This window comes from Protomyctophum parallelum (genome assembly GCF_964188405.1).
Source record: "Protomyctophum parallelum genome assembly, chromosome: 15".
NCBI lineage: Eukaryota > Metazoa > Chordata > Actinopteri > Myctophiformes > Myctophidae > Protomyctophum > Protomyctophum parallelum.
In genome coordinates, this window is record NC_139710.1 from 40950932 (window position 1) to 40978112 (window position 27181).

The 27181-nt window shown below is 45.1% G+C and overlaps 2 protein-coding genes across 2 annotated transcripts; both read right to left on the bottom strand.

The window, feature by feature from the left end:
• Positions 1-292: 292 nt before the first annotated feature.
• Positions 293-15512, bottom strand: LOC310872641 (WD repeat-containing protein 5-like). The gene is made up of 14 exons (XM_083784683.1): positions 15344-15512; positions 14100-14156; positions 13406-13514; positions 11912-11985; positions 9879-9968; positions 8715-8804; positions 6262-6345; positions 4868-4923; positions 4571-4617; positions 3268-3343; positions 2789-2822; positions 2626-2700; positions 2306-2393; positions 293-1416 (listed from the first exon to the last, which is right to left on the bottom strand). Exons 2-14 carry the CDS (start codon positions 14154-14156, stop codon positions 1316-1318), a joined length of 981 nt encoding a protein of 326 aa, XP_083640809.1. The 5' UTR covers positions 15344-15512; the 3' UTR covers positions 293-1315.
• A 2284-nt stretch (positions 15513-17796) lies between these two features.
• On the bottom strand, positions 17797-26071 carry LOC310872117 (inactive phospholipid phosphatase 7-like). The gene is made up of 5 exons (XM_083783829.1): positions 25333-26071; positions 23543-23731; positions 21111-21232; positions 20152-20333; positions 17797-19121 (listed from the first exon to the last, which is right to left on the bottom strand). The coding sequence occupies exons 1-5, from the start codon at positions 25530-25532 to the stop codon at positions 18915-18917; spliced, it is 900 nt and encodes a 299-aa protein (XP_083639955.1). The 5' UTR covers positions 25533-26071; the 3' UTR covers positions 17797-18914.
• Positions 26072-27181: the final 1110 nt, after the last annotated feature.

Genomic DNA, 27181 nt, shown 5'->3' on the forward strand with positions numbered 1-27181 from the left:
GGAGAGTGACACCGAGAATGGCTGGCTGGCAAGCCCTCTTTTATAGGGTATCAATTCAGGAGCATTGACCATTCTGTGTTGCTGTAGTGTTTGATAGATAATGATCATCCACACTCAATCAAAGACCTGGAAAGGCAAAGGGGCACCATCCAAGCAAGCAGATCTACACACACTATCACAGGGAAAGCCAATGTTCCTAACTACAGGAAATACCTCAAGGTCAGTGGTAACAAGACAGAGTCTCAACACAACGTTTTTATGGTCGTGAATTAATATCCCTTTCGTTGTCATTTACTTCAATAATGTTTTATTAAAAACAAAATAATTTCCCAAACATTTTTTCAAAAGAACTTCATACATAAAATAAATTGCATAAATAAATACACTTTGAACCCATTCAGGACAGGATTATGTTCTACTTTAGCTATTGAAAAATCATCTTTGAATATATATTCTTTCAGAGCGAACGTTTTTAACTCAAATATTTTGATATATATTCTTTCAGAGCGAACGTTTTTAACTCAAATATTTTGATATATATTCTTTCAGAGCGAACGTTTTTAACTCAAATATTTTGATATATATTCTTTCAGAGCGAACGTTTTTAACTCAAATCTTTGCTTCTGGAACTACATATTTTCAGATGGGGGTCAGCGGCCAAATGCATAAATTGGGGGCCCCAGACCCAGGGGGCCCCCAGAAGGACCCCAGGGGGGCCCCAGGGGGACATCAAAGTTAGATTCTGGGTGTCGAACAAAAAAACAGAGAAAGAAAGAAAAACAAACAAAGAAAGTTTGGGAGTGGTTTCCCCATTCCTCTGAGCTGTGACCTCATGATCTGAGCTGTGATGTCACAATCTGAGCTGTGATGTCATGATCTAGAGCTGTGATGTCATCATCAGAGACAGATAGCATCAAAAAATAAAACAATGACAGACCTCGGCTGGGACTTCCTGTCCCAAAACCAAACCACACACAGAGTGTTGTTTTTAGGATCTTTAGCGGCGTTTTCCGAAAAACGCGTCCAGTGTACCTTTCCTGTCCCAAATCTCCAACCTCCATGTCCACAAGTCCACAAGATGGTCACACATTTCAGCAGGTCACTAGTTTCACCGTAACAGCACCATATGCTGGAGTGACAGAGTATGAGCGGCCGCGAGAGGCAGAGATTTGGGCTATTTGAATTTGGCCTTTGGAAAAAAAACAAATGAACAGACAGGCAGGCCAGGCAGGCAGACAGACAGACAGGTTAACAGACAGACAGACAGACTTGTATTGTAAGGACAGACAGACAGACAGGTTAACAGACAGACAGGTTAACAGTCACTCCTCCATAGTTTGATGGTCTTGTCATTCTCCAGAGCTGCCGAGGCGATGATGTTCTCTGTGGGATGACACGCTGTGCAGATCACCACGTCTACACACACACGCACGCACACACACACACGCACGCACGCACACGTACATTAGGCATTTAGCAGACGCTCTTAATCCAGAGCCATTTACATTAAGCGATGACAAAGAGCATGGAAATACATCACAATACATAGTAAGTAGTTATAATGAAACATGCGTAAGCTAAGAACGTGACAGTATACACAATATAACGATACAGAGACACCTCCCTGACAATATAACGACAGAGACACCTCCCCGACAATATAACGACACAGAGACACCTCCCCGACAATATAACGATACAGAGACACCTCCCCGACAATATAACGATAGAGACACCTCCTGACAATATAACGATACAGAGACACCTCCCCGACAATATAACGATACAGAGACACCTCCCTGACAATATAACGATACAGAGACACCTCCCCGACAATATAACGATACAGAGACACCTCCCCGACAATATAAAGACACAGAGACACCTCCCTGACAATATAACGATACAGAGACACCTCCCCGACAATATAACGACACAGAGACACCTCCCCGACAATATAACGATAGAGACACCTCCCCGACAATATAACGACACAGAGACACCTCCCTGACAATATAACGACACAGAGACACCTCCCTGACAATATAACGATACAGAGACACCTCCCTGACAATATAACGATACAGAGACACCTCGCTGACAATATAACGACACAGAGACACCTCCCTGACAATATAACGATACAGAGACACCTCCCTGACAATATAACGATACAGAGACACCTCCCTGACAATATCGCTAAGGCAGTTTGTTTATCTTTGGACCACAATTCTTACTGTATATGAGATGATTTTAAGACGACCCGTGTTATTCTCCAGTTAGGTACTGTAGTGTAGGTAGTTACCTGTGTGTCCCTGTAGCTTCTGGACGATCTCTTTGGTCTGGAGGTTCCAGATGTAAACCATGCTGTCCTCTGACCCCGACACGATCCACTGAAACACACAGGCAGATTTGGGAGACCAGTAGCTTTGTTGTCGCAAGGAAAGGAAAGCGGTAAAATTAGACTTTCGTGGTTGTTTTCGTCTGGGACACAGTATAACTCTATGGGGACACAGTATAACTCTATGGGGACACAGTATAACTCTATGGGGACACAGTATAACTCTATGGGGACACAGTATAACTCTATGGGGACACAGTATAACTCTATGGAGACACACTCACCTTGCCACCGGTCACGGAGAAGTTTGCAAACACACAGTACTTCTCATTCTTGTGTCCCGAATACGTCTTCAAGCACTGGAGAAGAATGCAGACAGACAGGCAGTCAGACAGACAGGCAGCCAGACAGACAGACAGTTATTCAGAAAGGACAGACAGACAGTACCTTTCCTTTGCTGTAATCCCATAACTTCAGTGTGCTGGAGAGAGAGAGAGAGAGAGAGAGAGAGACAGACAGACAGACAGACAGACAGACAGACAATTAGCATGTAAAAAATCGTGTTTTACAGTAAAAACAGTAAAAGTCTTTACGCTCTTATCATCATGCTTCATCTCATACTGGCCAATCAGAATGCCTCGTTGCCAGTAATTTATGTCATATTTGGTGGACTGACCTAATTTCTCCTTCTACTGTCGATGGCAAATGTGAGACGTGTGTGGACAAGATGACGTACATTCTGCTTTCATTGTCAATGAGACAAAACGCTTTTGTCTCATTTTTTAGATCTGCTATTTTCAGCATGTAACCAAGTGTAAAATGACTCATACTGGATCTCTTGTCCACTAGTCACTTCCTGACATTTTAGTCTAGTTTTTATCTGTTGACGAAATTGTCAGTAAATGGACCCGTAGCAGTATACGTACTTGTCCAGAGTCGCGGCCAGGATGTATTTCCCGTTGGGCGAGAACTTGACAAACGACACGGGAGGGTTATCGTCATCTGGAGACACAGAATGATATACAACAGGTCGTTTTCCAGGAAGCAATCTGATTGGTTGAAACTTCTAGCCGTGCTTAAACGAAGCGCGATGGAACGCCTGATCAAAAGGTAACATGGTCGGCGATAGGGCCTTTCTGTGTGGAGTTTGCATGTTCTCCCCGTGTCCCCTAGGGTAGATACCCTCACAAAAACATGCCGTAATCCTGGTCTCTAAAACTACCTCCCCCTGGCCAGCCGGGGCGCCTGATGGAGGGGAAAGGAACTGGTCGGAATAATGTGTCCCTTCCACGCGCTACGTCCGGCCGGGGAAATTCCCCTCTGTCAGGTGAAAAGAAGCAGCTTGGACTCCTCATGCATAGAAGGAGGCATGAGGTCAGTCCGCTGCCCCCCCCAGGTTGGCAGAGGAAGTGTAGCGCCCAGGATTACATTAGATAATTGGCACTGGGTGAAAAGAAAACTGGGTTACAAAATCGTGGGATAAAAACTTTAGTAAAAAAAGGTAACATGGTCCTTATCAGACCATGTTATCGTGCTCCGAGTGACTCCGTCGGTGATCCGCGATTCACCGTGTCGGGAGAAACCGATCTCCTGTACCATTAAAGTGGTGTAAAAGTCAATCAGATATTTGGCTCCCTCTTGCGCCAGCCCTCACCAAGACATTTCACTAACCAGCTGGTGATCTAGCTTAATTAGCTTGTGACGGAAGAATTTCCATCTTACTACTGTGTTTGCTATATAGCACTCACTAAGTTGACATTTAACCCATTTTGACCTGAGATCAGATTCTAAAAATGTCTTCAACATCCTGACAGTTTTCTGAAAAAGCTATGTTAGTCGTTCTTTGATTTTTCAAAAATAGCAGACCTACAAGCTCCTACGATCTTGTAGATCTGCTATTTTTCAATAGCTAAAGCATGACATGGTGCTAACACCAAAATGGGTTCCCGCCCCCAAAATGGGTTAAGTAACCGATTATATTCACTAGATGTACTATTCTTTTCATACAACCATATTGTTGTTCATTGTCACCCCTTATCCCTAAACTTATTTGACATTTTTTTTACTATTTTAAAACATTTAAAAATAGTTCAACTAGCCAATCTACATCGACACGTTGTCACCTAGTAGATTTGGCTATTTGTACTATTTCAAAACGTCGTCAAATTTAGTCGACGAACATTTTTTGTCATCGTTTGAGTCGTGATGAACGGTCAGGTTTCTACTCACCTATCAGCGTCTTCAGACACTGACCCGACGCCGTGTCCCAGATACGACTGCACGCACACACACACACGCACGCACATGCACGCACGCACGCAAGCACAGGATAAGAAGTTAGAAAGTATACTCTTAAGAGAAAAACTACATAAAATAGTACACACAACAGTATCCCCCCAAAATCACGAAGGCTAATCTGACCTTTTGGGATACACAGATAGGTGGGTGTGTCCAAAAACATACACTGTAGTTAATGCACATTTGGCTGTTTTTGACCAATGTGTGTGTGTGTGTGTGTGCACATACCACAGACCATCATAGCTGCTGGAAACGATCAGAGAACCATCTCTGTTGAAGTGAACCTACGCGTGCGCACACACGCACACGCACACGCGCGCGCACGCACACACACACACACACACACACACACACACACACACACACACACACACACACACACACACACACAGACACAGACACAGACAGATGACTATGAATGGTAACCAAGACATTTCACTAACCAGCTGGTGATCTAGCTTAATTAGCTTGTGACGGGAGAATCTTCCATCTTACTGCTGTGTTTGCTATATAGCACTCACTAAGTTGACATTTAAGTAACCGATTATATTCACTAGATGTACTATTATTTTCATACAACGATATTGTTGTTCACTGTATCATTGTTTTAAAGCTTATTTGGCTAAATAAATGGTTATGGCAAGTATGGATCCATAGAACATTTATTCAGCTCTTTTGAATGCGTTAATTGCATACACTATTCGGTGATATATTTTCTGCCTATTCGGGGCCGAAAACCGAATAGGCCGAAAATGCATTTTTTGCCATTTTCTGCCGAATATTTTCTGCGGCCGAATATTCGGTGCATCACTAGCGACAATATAATGTTTGTCTTTCAAGATGCAAGATTCAATAATTTATTTGCCATATCAACAAGTTGTCTTGGTTCATACTCAACATATACAGACAACTATACACAAACAAGAAGGACAATACAATACAAAAACCAGCAGCATAGGAGATTACATTCAGTTTTTTTAAAGTGCTTTTTTAATATGCATATTTCTACCAGTTCAGATGTCTAAGGGCTACGTGGTGAGTGCTATCTCTGAAGCGAGTTGTTGAGCTCTGGATACTTCTATATCTCCTGCCTGATGGGAGGAGATTGAAGAGGTGATGTGCCGCTATAGAGCGTCGCAGTCCCGCCCCCTCGAGAGACCCCGGAAAAGAAATCCCCGTTCATTTTCCTCATAAGACTTTTCGGAAAGTATTTATTTAAAGACGTTTACGCCGCGGACAAAGACAACTCTTGTCGTGACAAATCATGACAACAAACACAATGTTTTGGGCCAAACAAAGAATTAAAAACGGCAGGTTACAACACTTTTTTAGTTTTTTTTCTTCTTTGTAATTATTTGTTTGGTCCAAAATATTGTGTTCGTTGTCATGAGTTGTCACGACAGAGTTGGCTTCGTACGACGCTTAAAAGGTCTTTAAATAAATACGTTTCGAAATGTCTATGAGGAGAAATGCATTGGGAACTATTTCCTGGGCCAGGCGTCGTCATGAAAGGGGGCGGGACTGCGACGCTCTATAGTGTACACAGTTGCCACATCACTTGGTGTTAATTCATTAATTAACTTAACGAGATGCATAATTAGCTGGTTGTCTAATTAACTTACAGCGGACACTGGGTCGGAGTGGGCGGGTAAAGTCTTCAGACACTTTCCTGTTTTCACATCCCAAATACGCACACTCTCATCAAACTACACGCACACACATGCACGCACGCACATGCGCACGCACATGCGCACGCACACACACACATGCACGCACACACGGATAAGAAGTTAGACAGTAAATGTATACTCTTAATTATTTCTTTCCCATGACCGTATATAATATACGGACGTCGACACTAGGTGGCGTCATATCCCAGGTCCGTAAATATATATACGTACCCCAACGTAGACTCCGTCTATATAATGGTTCAGTCCTACGGAAGCTTTTAAACATTGGTCCGGTTCCTATAGCAACACCCCACCGTTCCAACTATGGGATTGCAAATATGTGACCAGATTTGACTGAGAGCCTGCCATTGCGCAAATTCCAGCTTTTCACCAGAGGAGAAAACGTTTGTTTTTGTTTTTAATGAGTTAATAGCATAGGGAGACTCTTCACATACTAGAGCATGTCTGAAATAAGTGTGAGAGATGTAAGCTGTAAATATGAAATCAATGCTTAAACAGATCTCAAAAACTGGTGGGTCAAACTGAACAACCAGTATGTCAATTTGAAGCCATTTGTAGCTGCTTTCATATGACATGAAAAAAAAAAGAAAATTCAGAAAAATCCAATGGCAGTCTCTCAGTCAAATTTGGTCACATATGATCTCAGTGCAAAGCAGTTGAAAGGAGGATTTTCAATCCTCCATAAATCCGACTCCAGGATTTCTGTCTGTCCTCGGGTTTTCGGGTTTAATTTGTGCCTTTGTACCGCAACGCTGCCTCCATGTAAAAGCTCCCGACGAAAGGGGAAGTGTGTGCGTGTTCCAATGATACTAGAGTGTGTGTAACAAGTGTAGAGATAGAGTTAATAGAACCGGGGTCTATGCTAACAGCTAGCGGTAGAGATAGAGTTAATAGAACCGGGGTCTATGCTAACGGCTAGCGGTAGAGATAGTCAATGGAACTGGGCTTTATGCTAACAGCTTGCCGCGATTATAGAGTTAAGAGAAAAAGTACATAAAATAGTACATTCATAATATACAACACATCTGTTCTTGAGGTCATCACACACACACACACACACACACACACACACACACACACACACACACTAGGGCTGCAACTAACGATTAATTTCATAATCGATTCATCGGCTGATTATTTAAACGATGAATCGGATTATGGCACCTTTTTGCAATTACTTAAAAAAAATAGCTTCAAGTTATTTTAGGCATGTTGTAACTAACAATAAAGACAATAAAAATGAATACTCCTTCAAAATTAATATTTTACCCCCTTTTTTTATCCAATTTGATTTCATTGCCATTCCTACTTGTAATGATACTGTAATCTGTAATGTTGACCGTGTATAGCTGACTGTCTTTCTTTCCATTTCTATCTCTGGGACCCCAATTTTTATTTTTTTATTTCTATTGTAAAATCAATTTTGAGAGTCCATTTGGTTCCATTTTTGCACTCTGTTACAGACCGGTTTACTTCCTAACTATCTATAATGTAGCTGGAACTCCCACTATGAGAACCACTGTCCCAGAGCCGTATAATAGAAGAGTTCTGTTAGTGAGGGGGCACAGAATAGTCTATTTCTAAGGCTCTGCACTGTCCTACAGTCTGTGTGGACACGCACGCACGCTCACAGCCACACACATACACACACACAGTATGCACACAAGTTACAAGTAGCATGCTAGCTGATAGGGGAAACCGTTCTTATTTAGCAGCTATATTGGCATGTTCTCTAGGGTCTAGGCTCTAGTATCACATATTGCCAAAGTTAAACAGCACTGAATAAATCATTGTTAAGCAAAAACGTTCACGGAGATTCTGCTTTTGCCTTGTGCCCACTTCAATGCGCTGCTGAGATTACACACAGGTGGAACAAATTTGAGGAGCTAACGATCGTTAGCAAGCTACACTGCTAGTGCTCGTCGCATTTTTTGTCATAAGACAAACAAATATGGACAGTGGCCGTGCTCACAAATGCCATGTTTTGGGACCTGTTTGGGGCATTTTGCAACCGGTTGATGAGTTTGCAGATCAGCTGTTTAGAGCGCATCGCAGCCATAGAGCTGACGCTCTCCCTCTCTCTCTGTGTGTGTGTGGGAGACTGAAGTTGGGAGAGAGAGGGGTAGATGCGGGGCGCTCTGGTCACGTTCAAGACAATCTTGTGTTGTGTTTATACCGACCCGTTGCATATTGTTCGTTCAGCCTAGTGCCGTTACTGAACGGTAAAAAGAAAGCAGCTTTACGTTACATTTTAATGTTGGAAAACACCCGCGATAAAAATCGATAAGATAATTCGTTGGCAACGAATTTAATTATCGATTTTTATCGATTTAATCGATTCGTTGTTGCAGCCTTAACACACACACACACACACACAGTCTTACCGATCCAGACACCACCAGGTTGGACTGAGGGTTGAAGTTGCAACAGAAGACGTAGTTACTGTGTCCCTTTAATGTCTTCAGACACTTCCCCTTTAAGACAGACAGACAGACAGACAGACAGTTACTGTGTCCCTTTAACGTCTGCAGACACTTCCCCTTTAAGACAGACAGACAGACAGTTACTGTGTCCCTTTAATGTCTTCAGACACTTCCCCTTTAAGACAGACAGACAGACAGACAGTTACTGTGTCCCTTTAATGTCTTCAGACACTTCCCCTTTAAGACAGACAGACAGACAGTCAGTTACTGTGTCCCTTTAATGTCTTCAGACACTTCCCCTTTAAGACAGAAAGACAGACAGTTACTGTGACCCTTTAATGTCTTCAGACACTTCCCCTTTAAGACAGACAGACAGTCAGTTACTGTGTCCCGTTAATGTCTTCAGACACTTCCCCTTTAAGACAGACAGACAGACAGTTACTGTGTCCCGTTAATGTCTTCAGACACTTCCCCTTTAAGACAGACAGACAGACAGACAGTTACTGTGTCCCGTTAATGTCTTCAGACACTTCCCCTTTAAGACAGACAGACAGTTACTGTGTTCCTTTAATGTCTTCAGACACTTCCCCTTTAAGACAGACAGACAGTTAGTGTCCCTTTAATGTCTTCAGACACTTCCCCTTTAAGACAGACAGACAGGCAGTTACTGTGTCCCTTTAATGTCTGCAGACACTTCCCCTTTAAGACAGACAGACAGACAGACAGTTACTGTGTCCCGTTAATGTCTTCAGCCACTTCCCCTTTAAGACAGACAGACAGACAGTCAGTTACTGTGTCCCGTTAATGTCTTCAGACACTTCCCCTTTAAGACAGACAGACAGACAGACAGTTACTGTGTCCCGTTAATGTCTGCAGACACTTCCCCTTTAAGACAGACAGACAGTTAATTTGTCCCTTTAATATGCATGTAATATGTATGTGTGACGTGTGTGTGTATGTGTATGTGTATGTGTGTGTGTGTGTGTGTGTGTGTGTGTGTGTGTGTGTGTGTGTGTGTGTGTGTGTGTGTGTGTGTATGTGTGTGTGTGTGTGTGTGTGTGTGTGTGTGTGTGTGTGTGTGTGTGTGTGTGTGTGTGTGTGTGTGTGTGTGTGCGTGCGTCTCACAGAGCTTCCGTCCCAGATCTTCAGCGTCTTGTCGTCGGAGGCGGAGACTAGCAGGGCGGAGTCAGACGACCACGACACGTCAGAGATGCCCTGGACACGCCCACCACAGATATGACATCAGCGGTGATGTCACAGTGACATCACCGCTGATGTCATCACAGTGACATCATACATCCAGAGACTCACAAAAGCCTACATGGGTTATGAGTTAACCCATTCTGACCTGAGATCAGATTCTAAAAATGTCAGTTGTTCTTCGATTTTTCAAAAATAGCAGACCTACAAGCTCGTAGCGCCCCACTCGGTGGTGCGCTATGAGCTTGTAGATATGCTATTTTTCATTAGCTAAAGCACAACATGATGCTAACACCAAAAGGGGTTCCCGGGCGTACAGAATGGGTTAATATCACAGGCAGACTCTTCACATACTAGAGCATGTCTGAAATAAATTAAATCGACATGTAAATATGAAATAAAGGCTTAAACATGTAGCTATAGGTCTAATGTTAGAGTCCACAGAAGACATGTAAATATGAAATAAATGCTTAAACATGTAGCTAGGTGTAATGTTAGAGTCCACAGAAGACATGTACATATGAAATAAATGCTTAAACATGTAGCTAGGTGTAATGTTAGAGACCACAGAAGACACGTACAGTACATATGAAATAAATGCTTAAACATGTAGCTAGGTGTAATGTTAGAGACCACAGAAGACATGTAAATATGAAATAAATGCTTAAACATGTAGCTAGGTGTAATGTTAGAGTCCACAGAAGACATGTAAATATGAAACAAATGCTTAAACATGTAGCTAGGTGTAATGTTACAGTCCACAGAAGTGAACCTTTCTCAACTCGCTGTTTCTCTGCCAGACATTACTCTATAAGCCATATCTCCAAAACTGGGGGAACAAACTGAACAACCAATATGTCAATTTGAAGCTACGATTCCCTGCTTTCATATATAAATACTACAGCATGCAGTCATAACAGAACCATCTAAACACTACAATGCAGAGGAGAAGTCATAACAGAACCATCTAAACACTACAGCATGCAGAGGAGAAGTCATAACAGAACCATCTAAACACTACAGCATGCAGTCATAACAGAACCATCTAAACACTACAACATGCAGAGGAGAAGTCATAACAGAACCATCTAAACACTACAGCATGCAGTCATAACAGAACCATCTAAACACTACAACATGCAGAGGAGAAGTCATAACAGAACCATCTAAACACTACAGCATGCAGTCATAACAGAACCATCTAAACACTACAGCATGCAGTCATAACAGAACCATCTAAACACTACAACATGCAGAGGAGAAGTCATAACAGAACCATCTAAACACTACAACATGCAGAGGAGAAGTCATAACAGAACCATCTAAATACTACAACATGCAGAGGAGAAGTCATAACAGAACCATCTAAATACTACAACATGCAGAGGAGAAGTCATAACAGAACCATCTAAATACTACAACATGCAGAGGAGAAGTCATAACAGAACCATCTAAACACTACAGCATGCAGAGGAGAAGTCATAACAGAACCATCTAAATACTACAACATGCAGAGGAGAAGTCATAACAGAACCATCTAAATACTACAACATGCAGAGGAGAAGTCATAACAGAACCATCTAAATACTACAACATGCAGAGGAGAAGTCATAACAGAACCATCTAAATACTACAACATGCAGAGGAGAAGTCATAACAGAACCATCTAAACACTACAGCATGCAGAGGAGAAGTCATAACAGAACCATCTAAATACTACAACATGCAGAGGAGAAGTCATAACAGAACCATCTAAACACTACAGCATGCAGAGGAGAAGTCATAACAGAACCATCTAAACACTACAACATGCAGAGGAGAAGTCATAACAGAACCATCTAAACACTACAACATGCAGAGGAGAAGTCATAACAGAACAATCTAAACACTACAACATGCAGAGGAGAAGTCATAACAGAACTATCTAAACACTATTCAATGGTGACAGACAGACTCACCAGTTTGTGTCCGGCGATGGACTTCTCAAACTTCCCGTCGAACGCTCCCCAGATCTTTATCAGCTTGTCCGCAGCTGCGCGCATGCACGCACACGCACACGCGCGCACACACACACACACACACACACACACACACACACACACACACACACACACACACACACACACACACACACACACACAGAGAGGATGGAAATGGTTCAGTATAAAAGCTAAGACCATTCTTACTCCACTTCTACTGAAGCATTTGTTGCGAACGCAATGAGCACTAACTATGAGACCCTGCAGATCATGTCTGTGTGTGTGTGTCTGTGTGTGTGTCTGTCCCGCTGTGACACCACCCACCCGCCACCAGAGGGCACAGCTGTAGCACACACACACACACACACACACACACACACACAGTAGAAAACTTAAAAAAATTACTAACTAAAAAGAAAAAAAAAGTACGTAATTTATTCTAATTGTTGTTATTGCAATTTACGAGCTGCGTTCGCTTCCCGCGTTTGCGCGTCTTACTTGTTTCTCACTAAGGTTGTTGTTTTTAGCCCTTGCCAACACCAACCTGGCAACCCCAGCTGGTTTCAGAATAAATCTGCCATATCTGCTGTCACTCTATGGCGCTCTTATTTTGAAGAATTCCCCGGCAAAATCTGAGATCAGATTGTAAAAATGTCTTCTACATCCTGACAGTTTTCTGAAAAAGCTAGGTTTCTATGTCAGTCGTTCTTTGATTTAAAAAAAATTGAAGATCTACAAGCACTACAGCATGCAGATGAGAAGTCATAACAGAACCATCTATAATACTACAGCATGCAGAGGAGAAGTCATAACAGAACCATCTAAACACTACAACATGCAGAGGAGAAGTCATAACAGAACCATCTAAATACTACAGCATGCAGAGAAGTCATAACAGAACCATCTAAATACTACAGCATGCAGAGGAGAAGTCATAACAGAAGAACCATCTAAACACTACAACATGCAGAGGAGAAGTCATAACAGAACCATCTAAACACTACAACATGCAGAGGAGAAGTCATAACAGAACCATCTAAATACTACAGCATGCAGAGGAGAAGTCATAACAGAACCATCTAAATACTACAGCATGCATCTGCACAGCATCTGTATACATATATATATATATATATATATATATATATATATATATATAAGGTGGTATATATATGGTGGTATATATATATATATATATTTAAGGTGGTATATATATATTTAAGGTGGTGTATATATATATATGTATATATATATATTTAAGGTGGTGTATATATATATTTAAGGTGGTATATATATTTCAGGTGGTATATATATATATATTTCAGGTGGTATATATATTTAAGGTGGTATATATATTTAAGGTGGTGTAAATATATTTAAGGTGGTATATATATTTAAGGTGGTATATATATATTTAAGGTGGTATATATATATATACATTTAAGGTGGTATATATATTTAAGGTGGTATTACAGGAGGAGGCCAGCCACTCTCCATTGGGGCTGAACTTGACAGACGAGACAGCCTTGGTGTGTCCGGCCAGGGTGAACTTCACACTGTAGTTGGGCTTGGCTGGGTTGGACTGGAACACACACACACGCACGCACACACGCACACGCACACGCACACACACACACACACACACACACACACACACACACACACACACACACACACAGACGCACAGAGAGATAAATGTTAAAATACCATAGCTTACAATAGCAGATCTACAAGCTCACAGCGTGTTAAAATACTGCAGCTTACAATAGCAGATCTACAAGCTCACAGCGTGTTAAAATACCATAGCTTACAATAGCAGATCTACAAGCTAAGTGTGTCAAAATACTGCAGCTTACAATAGCAGATCTACAAGCTCACAGCGTGTTAAAATACTGCAGCTTACAATAGCAGATCTACAAGCTCACAGTGTGTTAAAATACCATAGCTTACAATAGCAGATCTACAAGCTCACAGCGTGTTAAAATACCATAGCTTACAATAGCAGATCTACAAGCTCACAGCGTGTTAAAATACCATAGCTTACAATAGCAGATCTACAAGCTCACAGCGTGTTAAAATACCATAGCTTACAATAGCAGATCTACAAGCTCACAGCGTGTTAAAATACCATAGCTTACAATAGCAGATCTACAAACTCACAGCGTACCTTGGATCCAGATGACTTGATGTTGTCGTGATGATCCGGTTTCTTGTCTTCCGACATCTAATAATAATAAAAAATATATATATTATTATTATTATTATATTTTTTTATAACATGGCCTGGTTGAATGCTTGATTCTGATTGGTCAATAGCTGAATTCAGCGGTGTGTTATATGTCTTGATAACAGACCGCTCCGCTCTATAACAGACCACTGGCTGTTAAACCCATTTAGGCCGGATGTCAACATTTTAAAAGTGTCTTCTAAATCCTGAGAGTTTTCTGAAATACCTCATGTTTCTAAATCAGTGGTTCTCAATATTTCATGTCAAGGACCCCAAATATATCTGTAATTGGCCGTAATGGTCAGACAGACAGACAGACAGACCAATACAAATACAAAATTCATCTTTAAATTCATCTTTAAAATCAAGTTAAAAGAACACCTTATGTAAACCATACTGCAGTAACTCTGGGGAAATAATAATTCAAATGTATAATGTGTTGAAAGTGATTTATTTTGCTATGTTTTTCTTTGTTTATAGGTCTACTGTAGTAGGCTATGCAAATTGCAAAAGGCAGAAGGACACAAGAGCATGTAATATTGCAGAATTATGGAATCTCATATTCATCAGTTTGTAAACAATTGTTAAGTATTGCCTTTGTTAAATGTTAAATGTTTGTCTGTGTCGTACCCCAGGAAGACTAGCTTTTGTCAAGGCAAAAGCTAATGGGGATCCTTATAAACAATAAAAAATAAACAATAGACAATAGACAGACAGACAAAGTGACAGGCAGGCAGGCAGGCAGGCAGGCAGGCAGGCAGACAGACAGACAGACAGACAGACAGGCAGGCAGACAGGCAGACAGACAGACAGACAGACAGAGTCACAGGCAGGCAGGCAGGCAGGCAGGCAGGCAGACAGACAGACAGAGTGACAGACAGACAGAGTGACAGACAGGCAGACAGAGTGACAGACAGGCAGGCAGGCAGGCAGACAGGCAGACAGACAGACAGACAGACAGACAGACAGGCAGGCAGGCAGGCAGGCAGGCAGGCAGGCAGGCAGGCAGGCAGGCAGGCAGGCAGGCAGACAGGCAGACAGACAGACAGACAGACAGACAGACAGACAGACAGACAGCTAGCATTAGCTCCTCCCTGTGTTGTGTGGACGGAGGAAGCTAATGCTAACCATGCTAGCTGTGTTAGTACTATAGATAAATAAACATTGTGTCAAAGTGACCGTACCGTGTTGTTGTTGCTGTTCAGCAGCGGAGCAGCGCCACCACCCGGAGACCAAGAGGAACCACACGCTGCTTCAGTGAACGAGTCTTAATCAATGAATGAAGGCATTAATTAATGATTAAAGTTAATTAAAGTCATGGATGTTGTTTAGCACAATGTGCTGCTGCTGGATGTGACGTCACTGACAGGGCTGTGTGTTGCCAGGCTGTGAGAGAAAAACAAGGAAAGCGGGTCTAGGAAAACAACAAGATGCAACTATACCAGCAGTGTTGTTTTTGGCAGCAAATTTCTATTTTAGTTTTAGTCATAGTCTCTTGAATAGTTTTCACTTAGTTTTAGTCACATTTTAGTCACCTGGAATGTTCTAGTGTTTAGTCTAGTTTTAGTCGACTAAATGTCATGAGATTTTAGTCGACTAAATCTACAGTTGATTTAGTCGACTGAAATGTGTTTTGACAGGCCTTGATGTCGTTGTAATGACATATTTTACACTTTGGTTGCATGCTGAAAATAGCAGATCTACAATCTCACAACGCATGCAACCCAGCATAAAACTGGATCTCTTGTCCACTAGTCCCTTCCTAACATTTTAGTCTAGTTTTTATATGTTGACAAAATTGTCAGTATATTTAGTCTTAGTTTTTAGTCATCATAGCTTAGTTTTCATTTAGTTTCCATTTAGTTTTCTTCAGTGGAAAAAGGTAGTCGACGAACATTTTTCGTCTTAGTTTTAGTCGACGAAAACAACACTGTATACCAGTGGTTCCCAAAGTGGGGTCCGCGGACCCCCAGGGGTCCCTGAGGGAGTTCCAGGGGGTCCCCAGATAAATGATAGTTGGAACCAAATGGACTCTTACGGGTCTGTAACTCTGAGAGTGTAACAAATGGAACCAAATGGACCCTTACGGGTCTGTAACTCTGAGAGTGTACAAATGGAACCAAATGGACCCTTATGGGTCTGTAACTCTGAGAGTGTACAAATGGAACCAAATGGACCCTTACGGGTCTGTAACTCTGAGAGTGTAACAAATGGACCCTTACGGGTCTGTAACTCTGAGAGTGTAACAAATGGAACCAAATGGACCCTTACGGGTCTGTAACTCTGAGAGTGTACAAATGGAACCAAATGGACCCTTCCGTATATTTCAAGCGGACATGGCAACGCCCGTTACGGACACTCAACTCTACTGCGCAGCCGCGGTGAGTGTAAACTTGAGTGTCACACACACACACACACACACACACACGCACACGCACACGCACACGCACACACAGCTCGCGTTTTGTGAGTTTGTGTGAGCTTGTAGATCGGCTGTTATCGACATTGCGATATGGAGAAAGCCGAGGTTCAAAACACCACGTGACCAGTCGGGGGGGTTCTTTTTAGACCGGTGGTTCCCAGACTGTGGGTCGGGGTCCATTTGTGGGCCACGGACACATTTTCCCTTTATTTTATTTGTTTATTTTTGTTTCCTAAAATTTAGTTTTTAAATATTATTTCAAAACTAAAGCAAAACGTTTCATGAACTACAAATTACAAAATACAAAAAAAAAAAAAAAAAAATCCACAAATTAGAAGTAATGAAAGTAGTGAAAATACAATAAAAGCTCGATCACTATTGCCACTATTTTGGGTCCGTGGGAAATCGTTTAATCTCTGTTTTGGTTCTCGACCTGAAAAGTTTATAGGTAGGAAAAAATAGTTTTACTGTCATTGTTTTCCTTATCGTCCAAATCAAAATACCGTAACACATTTGAATAATAATAAATGGCCAAGAAGGCTTACAGCAGTGGGTCCCAAAGTGGGGTCCCCTATAGGGGTCCTTGAGGGATAGTTCCACGGGGTCCACAGCTAAATGTTAGTTTGGAACCAAATGAACCGTTATGGGTCTGTAACTCTGAGAGTGTATATTGGCCTACAAATGGAACAACATTGTTGTCTTAACCCATTCTGAACGGCAACCCATTTTGGTGTTAGCATTATGTTATGCTTTAGCTATTGAAAAATAGCAGATCTACAAGATCATAGCGCTACGAGCTTGTAGGTCTGCTATTTTTTTTTTTATCGAAGAACGACTGATCTCAGGTCAGAATCTGATCTCAGGTCAGAATGGGTTGATCAGACCAGTGTGTGTCCAGTGGAAACCTCGTTTGAATCTGATCTCAGGTCAATTTCAAGTCTCGTAGCTCTACAAACTGTAGGCCACACGTTCTACCTTCTGTAGAAAAGCCCTGTAAACAAGATGTTCTATAGATAAGAGAGAGAGAAAAATAATAATTTAATTGAACACACTTTTCGAATACAATTTGACCCGGGTGGAAATAAGGCACAAAACAGCCACAAACTGTAAAAAAAAGAAAGTTTGGCAAACTGTTAGCCTATAAAAGTATTCAATCAATCAATCAATCAACAATCAATCAATCAAAAAACGTGAAACACACACAGGTTTGCGGCGTAACCAGATGTTTATTGGTCCAGTGGTTCTCCTCTCTGACCCCTTTTCCACCGGTTGGTTCCCAATGGGAACCGGTTCAGTTCTTTTCCACCGGTTGGTTCCCAGTGGGAACCGGTTCAGTTCTTTTCCACCGGTTGGTTCCCAATGGGAACCGGTTCAGTTATTTTCCACCGGTTGGTTCCCAATGGGAACCGGTTCAGTTCTTTTCCACCGGTTGGTTCCCAGTGGGAACCGGTTCAGTTATTTTCCACCGGTTGGTTCCCAATGGGAACCGGTTCAGTTCTTTTCCACCGGTTGGTTCCCAATGGGAACCGGTTCAGTTCTTTTCCACCGGTTGGTTCCCAATGGGAACCGGTTCAGTTCTTTTCCACCGGTTGGTTCCCAATGGGAACCGGTTCAGTTATTTTCCACCGGTTGGTTCCCAATGGGAACCGGTACAGTTATTTTCCACCGGTTGGTTCCCAGTGGGAACCGGTTCAGTTCTTTTCCACCGGTCGGTTCCCAATGGGAACCGGTTCAGTTCTTTTCCACCGGTTGGTTCCCAGTGGGAACCGGTTCAGTTCTTTTTGGTTTTTAGTCCATGAGCCAGAGCTCCAAAATTGGTGGGCAAACTATACCCTATATGAAATTGTTTATAGGATCAATACAAGTAAATTAATACATGATAACTCTTCCGCAGTAGTAGCTTTTTCATGTTTTTGATTATTTTGCATACTTTCCTACATAATGCCTCATTTGCATATTTAAAAATGTTTGTAATACAATAAATCATTGTCTTCGTGTAAGTACTCAATTGGGGAAGTTTAATGGTGATAACAATCTAATATAGGTATGGTTTTGCTACACTCAATTCATAATTAACGTTTCAATTTTGGAGCTCTGGCTCATGACTAAAAACCACAAAGAACTGAACCGGTTCCCATTGGGAACCAACCGGTGGAAAAGGGGCCCCTGTGGGTCGGGTCAGGTGGAGAGGGGGGGGGGGGTATCATTTTGGGGGTCCTTGACATGAACACGTTTGGGAACCCGATCTGCTCGATGAGGTTCTGGTTCCGGTTCCGTCAGTATTATTTATAGTCCACAAACTCTTTCTTTTTAACGTCATAGTTTTAGTCGGTCTAGCCGAGCGGGCTCCAGCCGAAGGCCGCGATGTCCAGCAGGGTCTGACAGGTGGCGCCACTGAGCCAGACGGTCTCCACCAGCACGTAGTGGAGGAAGCCCAGAGCGAAGCCCACGGCCACGTCCGATAGGTGGTGCTTCCCCAGCATCACTCTGGACACGCCCACCAGGAACGCCCACAGGAAGAGCAGGATACGCAGCGGAACCTGCAGACGTGACACACGTTATTACAGAGCGCGCAAGCAGAGTGCGCAGGTAATAGTTTGTCGCCGTTTGATGCGCCGTGCCAGCGTATGACGTAATGACTACTTGTGCTTGATATGGCAGTGGTGCCAGATTACATACATGTATACATACATGTATGTATACATGTATACATATACACAGGCATTACCTTTAATCCTCCCGACACTAAAACATATCGTCCTTACTTCACCATCTCAAACCAATTACACCCTGGCATTGGGTCCTTTAATCCACATCTTTATGACGTCATCATTGAGAGCTAGTTGTACCAGTTATACCCTGACGTCATATGCTGCTACGATACATACGCATCAAACGGGGCATACGCAAAGTAACCACAGTATACCGCTAATCAATTTACAAATTACATACATAGAGGCATTTCCTTTAATCCACCCGACACTAATCGACATATATACGTCACCATCGAAAGCCGTCTCTTACCATACTTAACAATACTACTTTTTTACCTCCAAAAACTAGGTAGGCCTATGTAGCAAATAGCTAAACCTAATAATTCAATATTTCAAACGTTCTTTCACAGAGAAGCTGAGATTTGACAGTTTGTAGCGGTCAACAGTATACTTGCACGCTCTGCTTGCGCACTAGTATGGCCTACTAGTGTGCAACAAGCAAGTAGGCACTCGACAGACTGCAGTTCTAGTTATTAGTTATTGTCACATTTTATTATTTTCCTATTTCCGAAGTAACTTCCGCTGTGATTGGCCGAGCTTTCCATAACGTTTGTAGCAGCCAATTGGCTGTTGTTGGTTACGTAACCAATATATATGTTTTACAATCGTTTATAAAGACATGAATTCCCTTGGAGGGGCAGAAGACCACACTATTCAAGCGTTATAGAAAATTTCAAATTACTTTTCAAGAGAGTCAAGTGGGAGGGGCCTATGTAAGCGACTGCGACAACCACACTTTATAGAATATTTACCGCCACAACCATGGTATGGTTCAACAGGAAGTGATCATACTTACCGCCAGAACGAGGTGGTTCAACAGGAACTTGGTGACCAGGACGGCGCGGCTGGCGTGCGCGGCTGGGAAGGAGTAGACGTCCATGGCGACGTAGTCCAGGAAGCCGGGGGGGAGGTCCCACGGCCCGCGACGCTTCGCCAACTTCTGGACCCCCGCTACGGTCATTATATCTAACAGCAGAGCTGAGGGGAGGAGAGGAGAGGAGAGGAGAGGAGAGGAGAGGAGAGGAGAGGAGAGGAGAGGAGAGGAGAGGAGAGGAGAGGAGAGGAGAGGAGAGGAGAGGAGAGGAGAGGAGAGGAGAGGAGAGGAGAGGAGAGGAGAGGAGAGGGGTCATCAAATTATCTAAAGAGAATCATGTTTATTGTCACGTCTGACATCATAGTTTTAAATGCAATAAAAGTGTGTGAAATAGTTTTAATGAGTTATCTCATTAATACAAGCAGTACACTGGCAGGGTCTCTGTTATCTCATTTATACAAACAGTACACTGGTAGGGTCTCTGTTAGATCATTTATACAAACAGTACACTGGTAGGGTCTCTGTTAGATCATTTATACAAACAGTACACTGGTAGGGTCTCTGTTATCTCATTTATACAAACAGTACACTGGTAGGGTCTCTGTTATTTATACAAACAGCACACTGGCAGGGTCTCGCTTAATGTTTCATGTAAAGTACTTTGAAATGCCTTGTTGTTGATATGTCTGAAATTACAAACAAACAATTCAACCAGACAAAACAAAACAAGACAAAACAATACAATTCCTAGATAAACAAAAAAAATAACAAAACTAAAACTGCAACAAGACAACATTTCACATAACAACATGGACATAACCTAGACATAACACATGGAACATTGCATCATGGATCTGCTATAGTGATGATTAGTGAAAACATGAACAGGTAGTCTCAAGATTGCGTGTGTGCGTGCATGCGTGCGTGCGTCAGCGTCTCACCCATCAGCAGGTTGACCAGGACCTCGGTTCCGGCCTGGGTTTGGGTCTGGCTCAGACAGATCAGGGTCCCGACCACCCAGGTGACCCCGTGACCCGACAGAGCCAGCATGCTCACCAGGTACCTAGAAGAAGGAAAACAAAACAAAAACATTCCCAACTAGAAAAAGTGCCCTTCCGGGCACAGGTCTCCACCAGGTTATCCACAGATCCGTGCAGTTAGAGGTAAAACACTTTTCGGCCAGTTATAGCGCCACCTTGAGGCTGAGTTGAAATTGTTCATGTGGCATTTCGTCCTCGGCCTAGTGGGAATGTGGGTGCACAATTTCACGGAAATCACGCGATGTGTTCATGATTTGCAGCATTTTGTTTGAAACTGAGCACTCCTGTGAACTTTGGAAGCCAATCTTAACCAATCAGGATGGAGTCTGATAAATGTGAAAGACCAGTTTCGTTGAAGGGCTCTAGAGAGACTGTGTACCAATTTGCGTGATGTTTGGACAAAATCTGTAGGTGTACTGTGCAAAAACTTGTTTTGCACAAAGCGGCCTCCTGGTGGCGCTATAACAGGCCGTTGTGGAAAGTTTGGGGCAGAGGTTCATGGTTGGCATCCAGGGAGTGTGTGTGCAAAATATGGCATCGACCGGGTTAACGGTGGCCGAGATTAGCTGTTCACGGACACACGGACACACAAACGGACACACAAACGGACGGACGGACACGCGGACGGACGGAGTGCAAAACATACTCTCCCCACATGCCTTCGGCCTGGTGGAGACAATAACTCCCCAATCCATCCCGTCACAATCCCAAATCCAATCCGAAAAGTCCTGTCTGATTGACAGCCCATATACATCCAATAAGACACGTCCTATATCTGATTGACAGCCCATTCATCCAATCAGAAAAGTCCTATCTGATTGTATTAAACGACATTAAACTCACTTCATGCATGCGCATACCCTCCTCTATACCAGCTAGGTTCTCAACCTTTTTGGCTGGGGACCCCCTCTGGGGACCCCCTGTCTCTGGGGACCCCCGGGAATGCTTTGGCCCTGTCTCTGCGGGGACCCCCTCTGGGGACCCCCTGTCTCTGGGGACCCCCGGGAATGCTTTGGCCCTGTCTCTGCGGGGACCCCCTCTTGGGACCCCCTGTCTCTGGGGACCCCAGGTCTCTGGGGACCCCCTGTCTATGGGGACCCCCTGTCTCTGGGGACCCCAGGTCTCTGGGGACCCCCTGTCTCTGGGGACCCCAGGTCTCTGGGGACCCCCTGTCTCTGGGGACCCCCTGTCTCTGGGGACCCCAGGTCTCTGGGGACCCCCTGTCTCTGGGGACCCCAGGTCTCTGGGGACCCCAGGTCTCTGGGGACCCCCTGTCTCTGGGGACCCCCTGTCTCTGGGGACCCCCTGTCTCTGGGGACCCCCTGTCTCTGGGGACCCCAGGTCTCTGGGGACCCCTTGTCTCTGGGGACCCCAGGTCTCTGGGGACCCCCTGTCTCTGGGGACCCCAGGTCTCTGGGGACCCCCTGTCTGGTCTCTGGGGACCCCCTGTCTCTGGGGACCCCAGGTCTCTGGGGACCCCAGGTCTCTGGGGACCCCCTGTCTCTGGGGACCCCAGGTCTCTGGGGACCCCCTGTCTCTGGGGACCCCCTGTCTCTGGGGACCCCAGGTCTCTGGGGACCCCAGGTCTCTGGGGACCCCCTGTCTCTGGGGACCCCCTGTCTCTGGGGACCCCAGGTCTCTGGGGACCCCAGGTCTCTGGGGACCCCCTGTCTCTGGGGACCCCAGGTCTCTGGGGACCCCCTGTCTCTGGGGACCCCCTGTCTCTGGGGACCCCAGGTCTCTGGGGACCCCCTGTCTCTGGGGACCCCAGGTCTCTGGGGACCCCCTGTCTCTGGGGACCCCCTGTCTCTGGGGACCCCAGGTCTCTGGGGACCCCCTGTCTCTGGGGACCCCAGGTCTCTGGGGACCCCAGGTCTCTGGGGACCCCCTGTCTCTGGGGACCCCCTGTCTCTGGGGACCCCAGGTCTCTGGGGACCCCCTGTCTCTGGGGACCCCAGGTCTCTGGGGACCCCCTGTCTCTGGGGACCCCCTGTCTCTGGGGACCCCAGGTCTCTGGGGACCCCAGGTCTCTGGGGACCCCCGGGAATGCTTTGGCCCTGTCTCTGGGGACCCCCTGTCTCTGGGGACCCCCGGAAATGCTTTGACCCTGTCTCTGGGGACCCCCTCTGGGCAGGGGCTGAAATCCCGTATGTGCGCACTTTTGGACAAAAATTGCGAAAATAGCAGATCTACAAGCTATCTAGAGAGCGTGGGGGGTCCCCTCCCCCCCTACCTGACGGCGCCCCAGGAGGCGTGGGGGGTCCGCCCCCCCCTCCCCCCTACCTGACGGCGCCCCAGGAGGCGTGGGGGGTCCGCCCCCCCCTCCCCCCTACCTGACGGCGCCCCAGGAGGCGTGGGGGGTGCGACACACGGCCGTCCTCCTGGACAGGCTGATGTCGATGGCCATCAGAGAGCTGTAGGCGATGTTCCGAAAGGTGGGGTTGAGCTGCATGCAGTCCTGCTCTGGGAGGGGCCGGCTGCAGGGGACCCCCTCCTCACCGTCCGGGCCCTCCCTCGCTTCCCTATGGGGAACCAATCAGAATCAGAAGAATGTCTTCTTCATTCAGAGCAATGCCAACACATAACATTAACACAGCATAACGCCAGGGGGCTCCACTGGTCGCGTTGCGTCCGCGTCCTGCTCGTGTCATGACAACGTCAACGTCACGCTAGAGGTGCTCAGGGCCGGATCTACCATATGGGCACTTTGGGCACGTGCCCAGGGGCCCTTGGGCACCAGGGGCCCCTTTTTTTCACAGAAAATGTCCCTGCTAATCCGAATGAAATAAATGGTGTCTAAAAAGATTAGTGTTTTATTGTTGCATTTGTTGGTGAGAAGGGCAGCTGAAAGGTGCAAATTGTGTGTGTAAAGCAGCAACAATGCGCTAGATTGGCTGTCACTCTGGGGGGGGGGGGGTAGGCGACCGGAAATAGGCCAATATAACGGCATAAAACCGCCCCAAAACGGCTCAAAAAAACAGCAAAAATGTTGCGCGCGGGTGAAGGGGGGCCCTTCGAGCTTCAGTGCCCTGCAGGGGCCCTCAGAGGTGTTAATCAGGCCCTGGAGGTGCTCCACCGCGGGCTTTTGAAAACGAGTGCAACATTATGGATAATGTATTGTAGGTACATTATGGATAATGTATTGTAGGTACATTATGGATAATGTATTGTAGGTACATTATGGATAATGTATTGTAGGTATACATTATGGATAATGTATTGTAGGTACCATTATGGATAATGTATTGTAGGTACGTGCGTGCGTCAAAAAACGAACCATGGCAATTTTTGAGTCACCAAACGCAGCACAACGCAACCAGTGTTGTTTTTGGCAGCAAATTTCTATTTTAGTTTTAGTCATTTTAGTTTTAGTCTCTTGAATAGTTTTCAATTCGTTTTAGTCACATTTTAGTCACCTGGAATGTTCTAGTGTTTAGTCTAGTTTTAAATCTAAATCTAAATCTAAATCTAAATCTACAGGTGATTTAGTCGACTAAAATGTGTTTCGACAGGCCTTGATGTCGTAATGACATATTTTACACTTTGGTTGCATGCTGAAAATAGCAGATATACAATCTCACTCTTGTGAGATTGTATATCTGCAATTTTCAGCATGCAACCCAGCATAAAACCGATCTCTTGTCCACTAGTCCCTTACTAACCTTTTAGTCTAGTTTTAATTTGTTGACGAAATTGTCAGTACACACTAAACCCAAGCGTTTAGGTTATAAACTGTTTTAAACACATATTTGTAACACTTTGTAAACGTGTCACAGTGTTTAGATTATAAACAGAAGAATGTTTAATCGCCCGTAACACTTTTTAAACACATAAACGTGTTTAGTTTTTACAATCAAAGTCAGTCATATAGGTGTTTAGAATTCAAACACTAGGTGTTCTCGTGAGGTGTTTGAGTGAACTCGTGTTCTACTGTATTTTATGACCATTAATAAACACTTGGCATTTTATTATTACACACATGGTGTTTAGGTTTAAATGCGTCACATGTTCCAGGGATTTATATATTTACCCTCCATTGATTAAAAAAGGAACATTCCCGACGCTGATGCGCCCGGTGGAGCCCTGGCGTTAGAGAGGTTTATAAATGTATATAGCTGTATACCTGTCGTCCTGCGGGGGGCCCCGGGGCCCCCGGGGCCCCCCATGGCCGTGGCGGTGGTGGTGGAGTCCCTTCAGGCTGTCCCTTCGTGGGCCCCCCCCAGGGGGGCGTGGCTGGTTCAGGGACATGAACTCTGGGAGGTTCAGCGGGCTGCTGGCCGAGGCCCGGGGCCGACAGCGCCCCCCCTGGCCACCTGCAGGCATGGCGTTGTCTGCTGGTTCAATTCCCCCGCAGGTTGCTGCCTTGCTCTGTGCGACGACACGCCGTCTGTCTGTCTGTCTGTCTGTCTGTCTGTATGTCTGTCTGTAGAACTGTCTAAGTGTCTGTCTGTCTCTCTGTCTGAGTGTATGTCTGCCTGTCTGTCTGTCTAAGTGTCTGTCTGTCTGTCTGTCTGTCTGTAGAACTGTCTGTCTGTCTGTCTGTCTGTCTGAGTGTATGTCTGTCTGTCTGTCTGTCTGTCTGAGTGTATGTCTGCCTGTCTGTCTGTCTAAGTGTCTGTCTGTCTGTAGAAGTGTCTGTCTGTCTGTCTGTCTGCCTGCCTGCCTGTCTGTCTGTCTGCCTGTCTAAGTGTCTGTCTCTCTAAGTGTCTGTCTGTCTGTCTGCCTGCCTGCCTGCCTGTCTGCCTGCCTCTAGGAAGCGACTATCTCTACTTCTCAGCGGGAGTTCTAACTAAGCTCTCTCCTTAAGTGTGCGTTCTCATCTAAACGTGTTGTGTTCATTTCGATAAGTGTGTGTGTGTGCGTGCCTTCCTGCGTGCGTGTGTGCTGTTCTAAGTGCGGCAGAGCGAGATGTGAGTGCAGCAGATCAGGTCTCGTTTCGTGGAGAGAAACTCAGCGCTATAAATAAACCCATGGATGGCCTTCTTTCTCCTTCCCTTCTGCTGCTGCCTGGTGGCTCTGTGGCCTGGCAGCCTGCTCCTCTCACTGGATCACTGTCTCTGTGGCCTGGCAGCCTGCTCCTCTCACTGGATCACTGTCTCTGTGGCCTGTTCCTCTCACTGGATCACTGTCTCTGTGGCCTGCTCCTCTCACTGGATCACTGTCTCTGTGGCCTGGCAGCCTGCTCCTCTCACTGGATCACTGTCTCTGTGGCCTGGCAGCCTGCTCCTCTCACTGGATCACTGTCTCTGTGGCCTGCTCCTCTCACTGGATCACTGTCTCTGTGGCCTGGCAGCCTGCTCCTCTCACTGGATCACTGTCTCTGTGGCCTGGCAGCCTGCTCCTCTCACTGGATCACTGTCTCTGTGGCCTGGCAGCCTGCTCCTCTCACTGGATCACTGTCTCTGTGGCCTGCTCCTCTCACTGGATCACTGTCTCTGTGGCCTGGCAGCCTGCTCCTCTCACTGGATCACTGTCTCTGTGGCCTGGCAGCCTGCTCCTCTCACTGGATCACTGTCTCTGTGGCCTGTTCCTCTCACTGGATCACTGTCTCTGTGGCCTGCTCCTCTCACTGGATCACTGTCTCTGTGGTCTGCTCCTCTCACTGGATCACTGTCTCTGTGGCCTGCTCCTCTCACTGGATCACTGTCTCTGTGGCCTGGCAGCCTGCTCCTCTCACTGGATCACTGTCTCTGTGGCCTGTTCCTCTCACTGGATCACTGTCTCTGTGGCCTGCTCCTCTCACTGGATCACTGTCTCTGTGGCCTGCTCCTCTCACTGGATCACTGTCTCTGTGGCCTGCTCCTCTCACTGGATCACTGTCTCTGTGGCCTGCTCCTCTCACTGGATCACTGTCTCTGTGGCCTGCTCCTCTCACTGGATCACTGTCTCTGTGGCCTGTTCCTCTCACTGGATCACTGTCTCTGTGGCCTGCTCCTCTCACTGGATCACTGTCTCTGTGGCCTGGCAGCCTG

Excerpts from the sequence above, each read along its gene's own strand:
- LOC310872641 (XM_083784683.1), bottom strand. The coding sequence starts at position 14,156 with ATGTCGGAAGACAAGAAACCGGATCATCACGACAACATCAAGTCATCT. Across the intron at positions 11,986-13,405 it reads AGAGTGGCTGGCCTCCTCCT|CTGCGGACAAGCTGATAAAG; the intron begins GTAATACCACCT and ends GCATGCGCGCAG. Across the intron at positions 6,346-8,714 it reads ACCTGGTGGTGTCTGGATCG|TTTGATGAGAGTGTGCGTAT; the intron begins GTAAGACTGTGT and ends GTGTGCGTGTAG.
- LOC310872117 (XM_083783829.1), bottom strand. The coding sequence starts at position 25,532 with ATGCCTGCAGGTGGCCAGGGGGGGCGCTGTCGGCCCCGGGCCTCGGCC. Across the intron at positions 21,233-23,542 it reads GCCTCCTGGGGCGCCGTCAG|GTACCTGGTGAGCATGCTGG; the intron begins GTAGGGGGGAGG and ends TCCTTCTTCTAG. Across the intron at positions 19,122-20,151 it reads TGAACCACCTCGTTCTGGCG|GTTCCGCTGCGTATCCTGCT; the intron begins GTAAGTATGATC and ends TCACGTCTGCAG.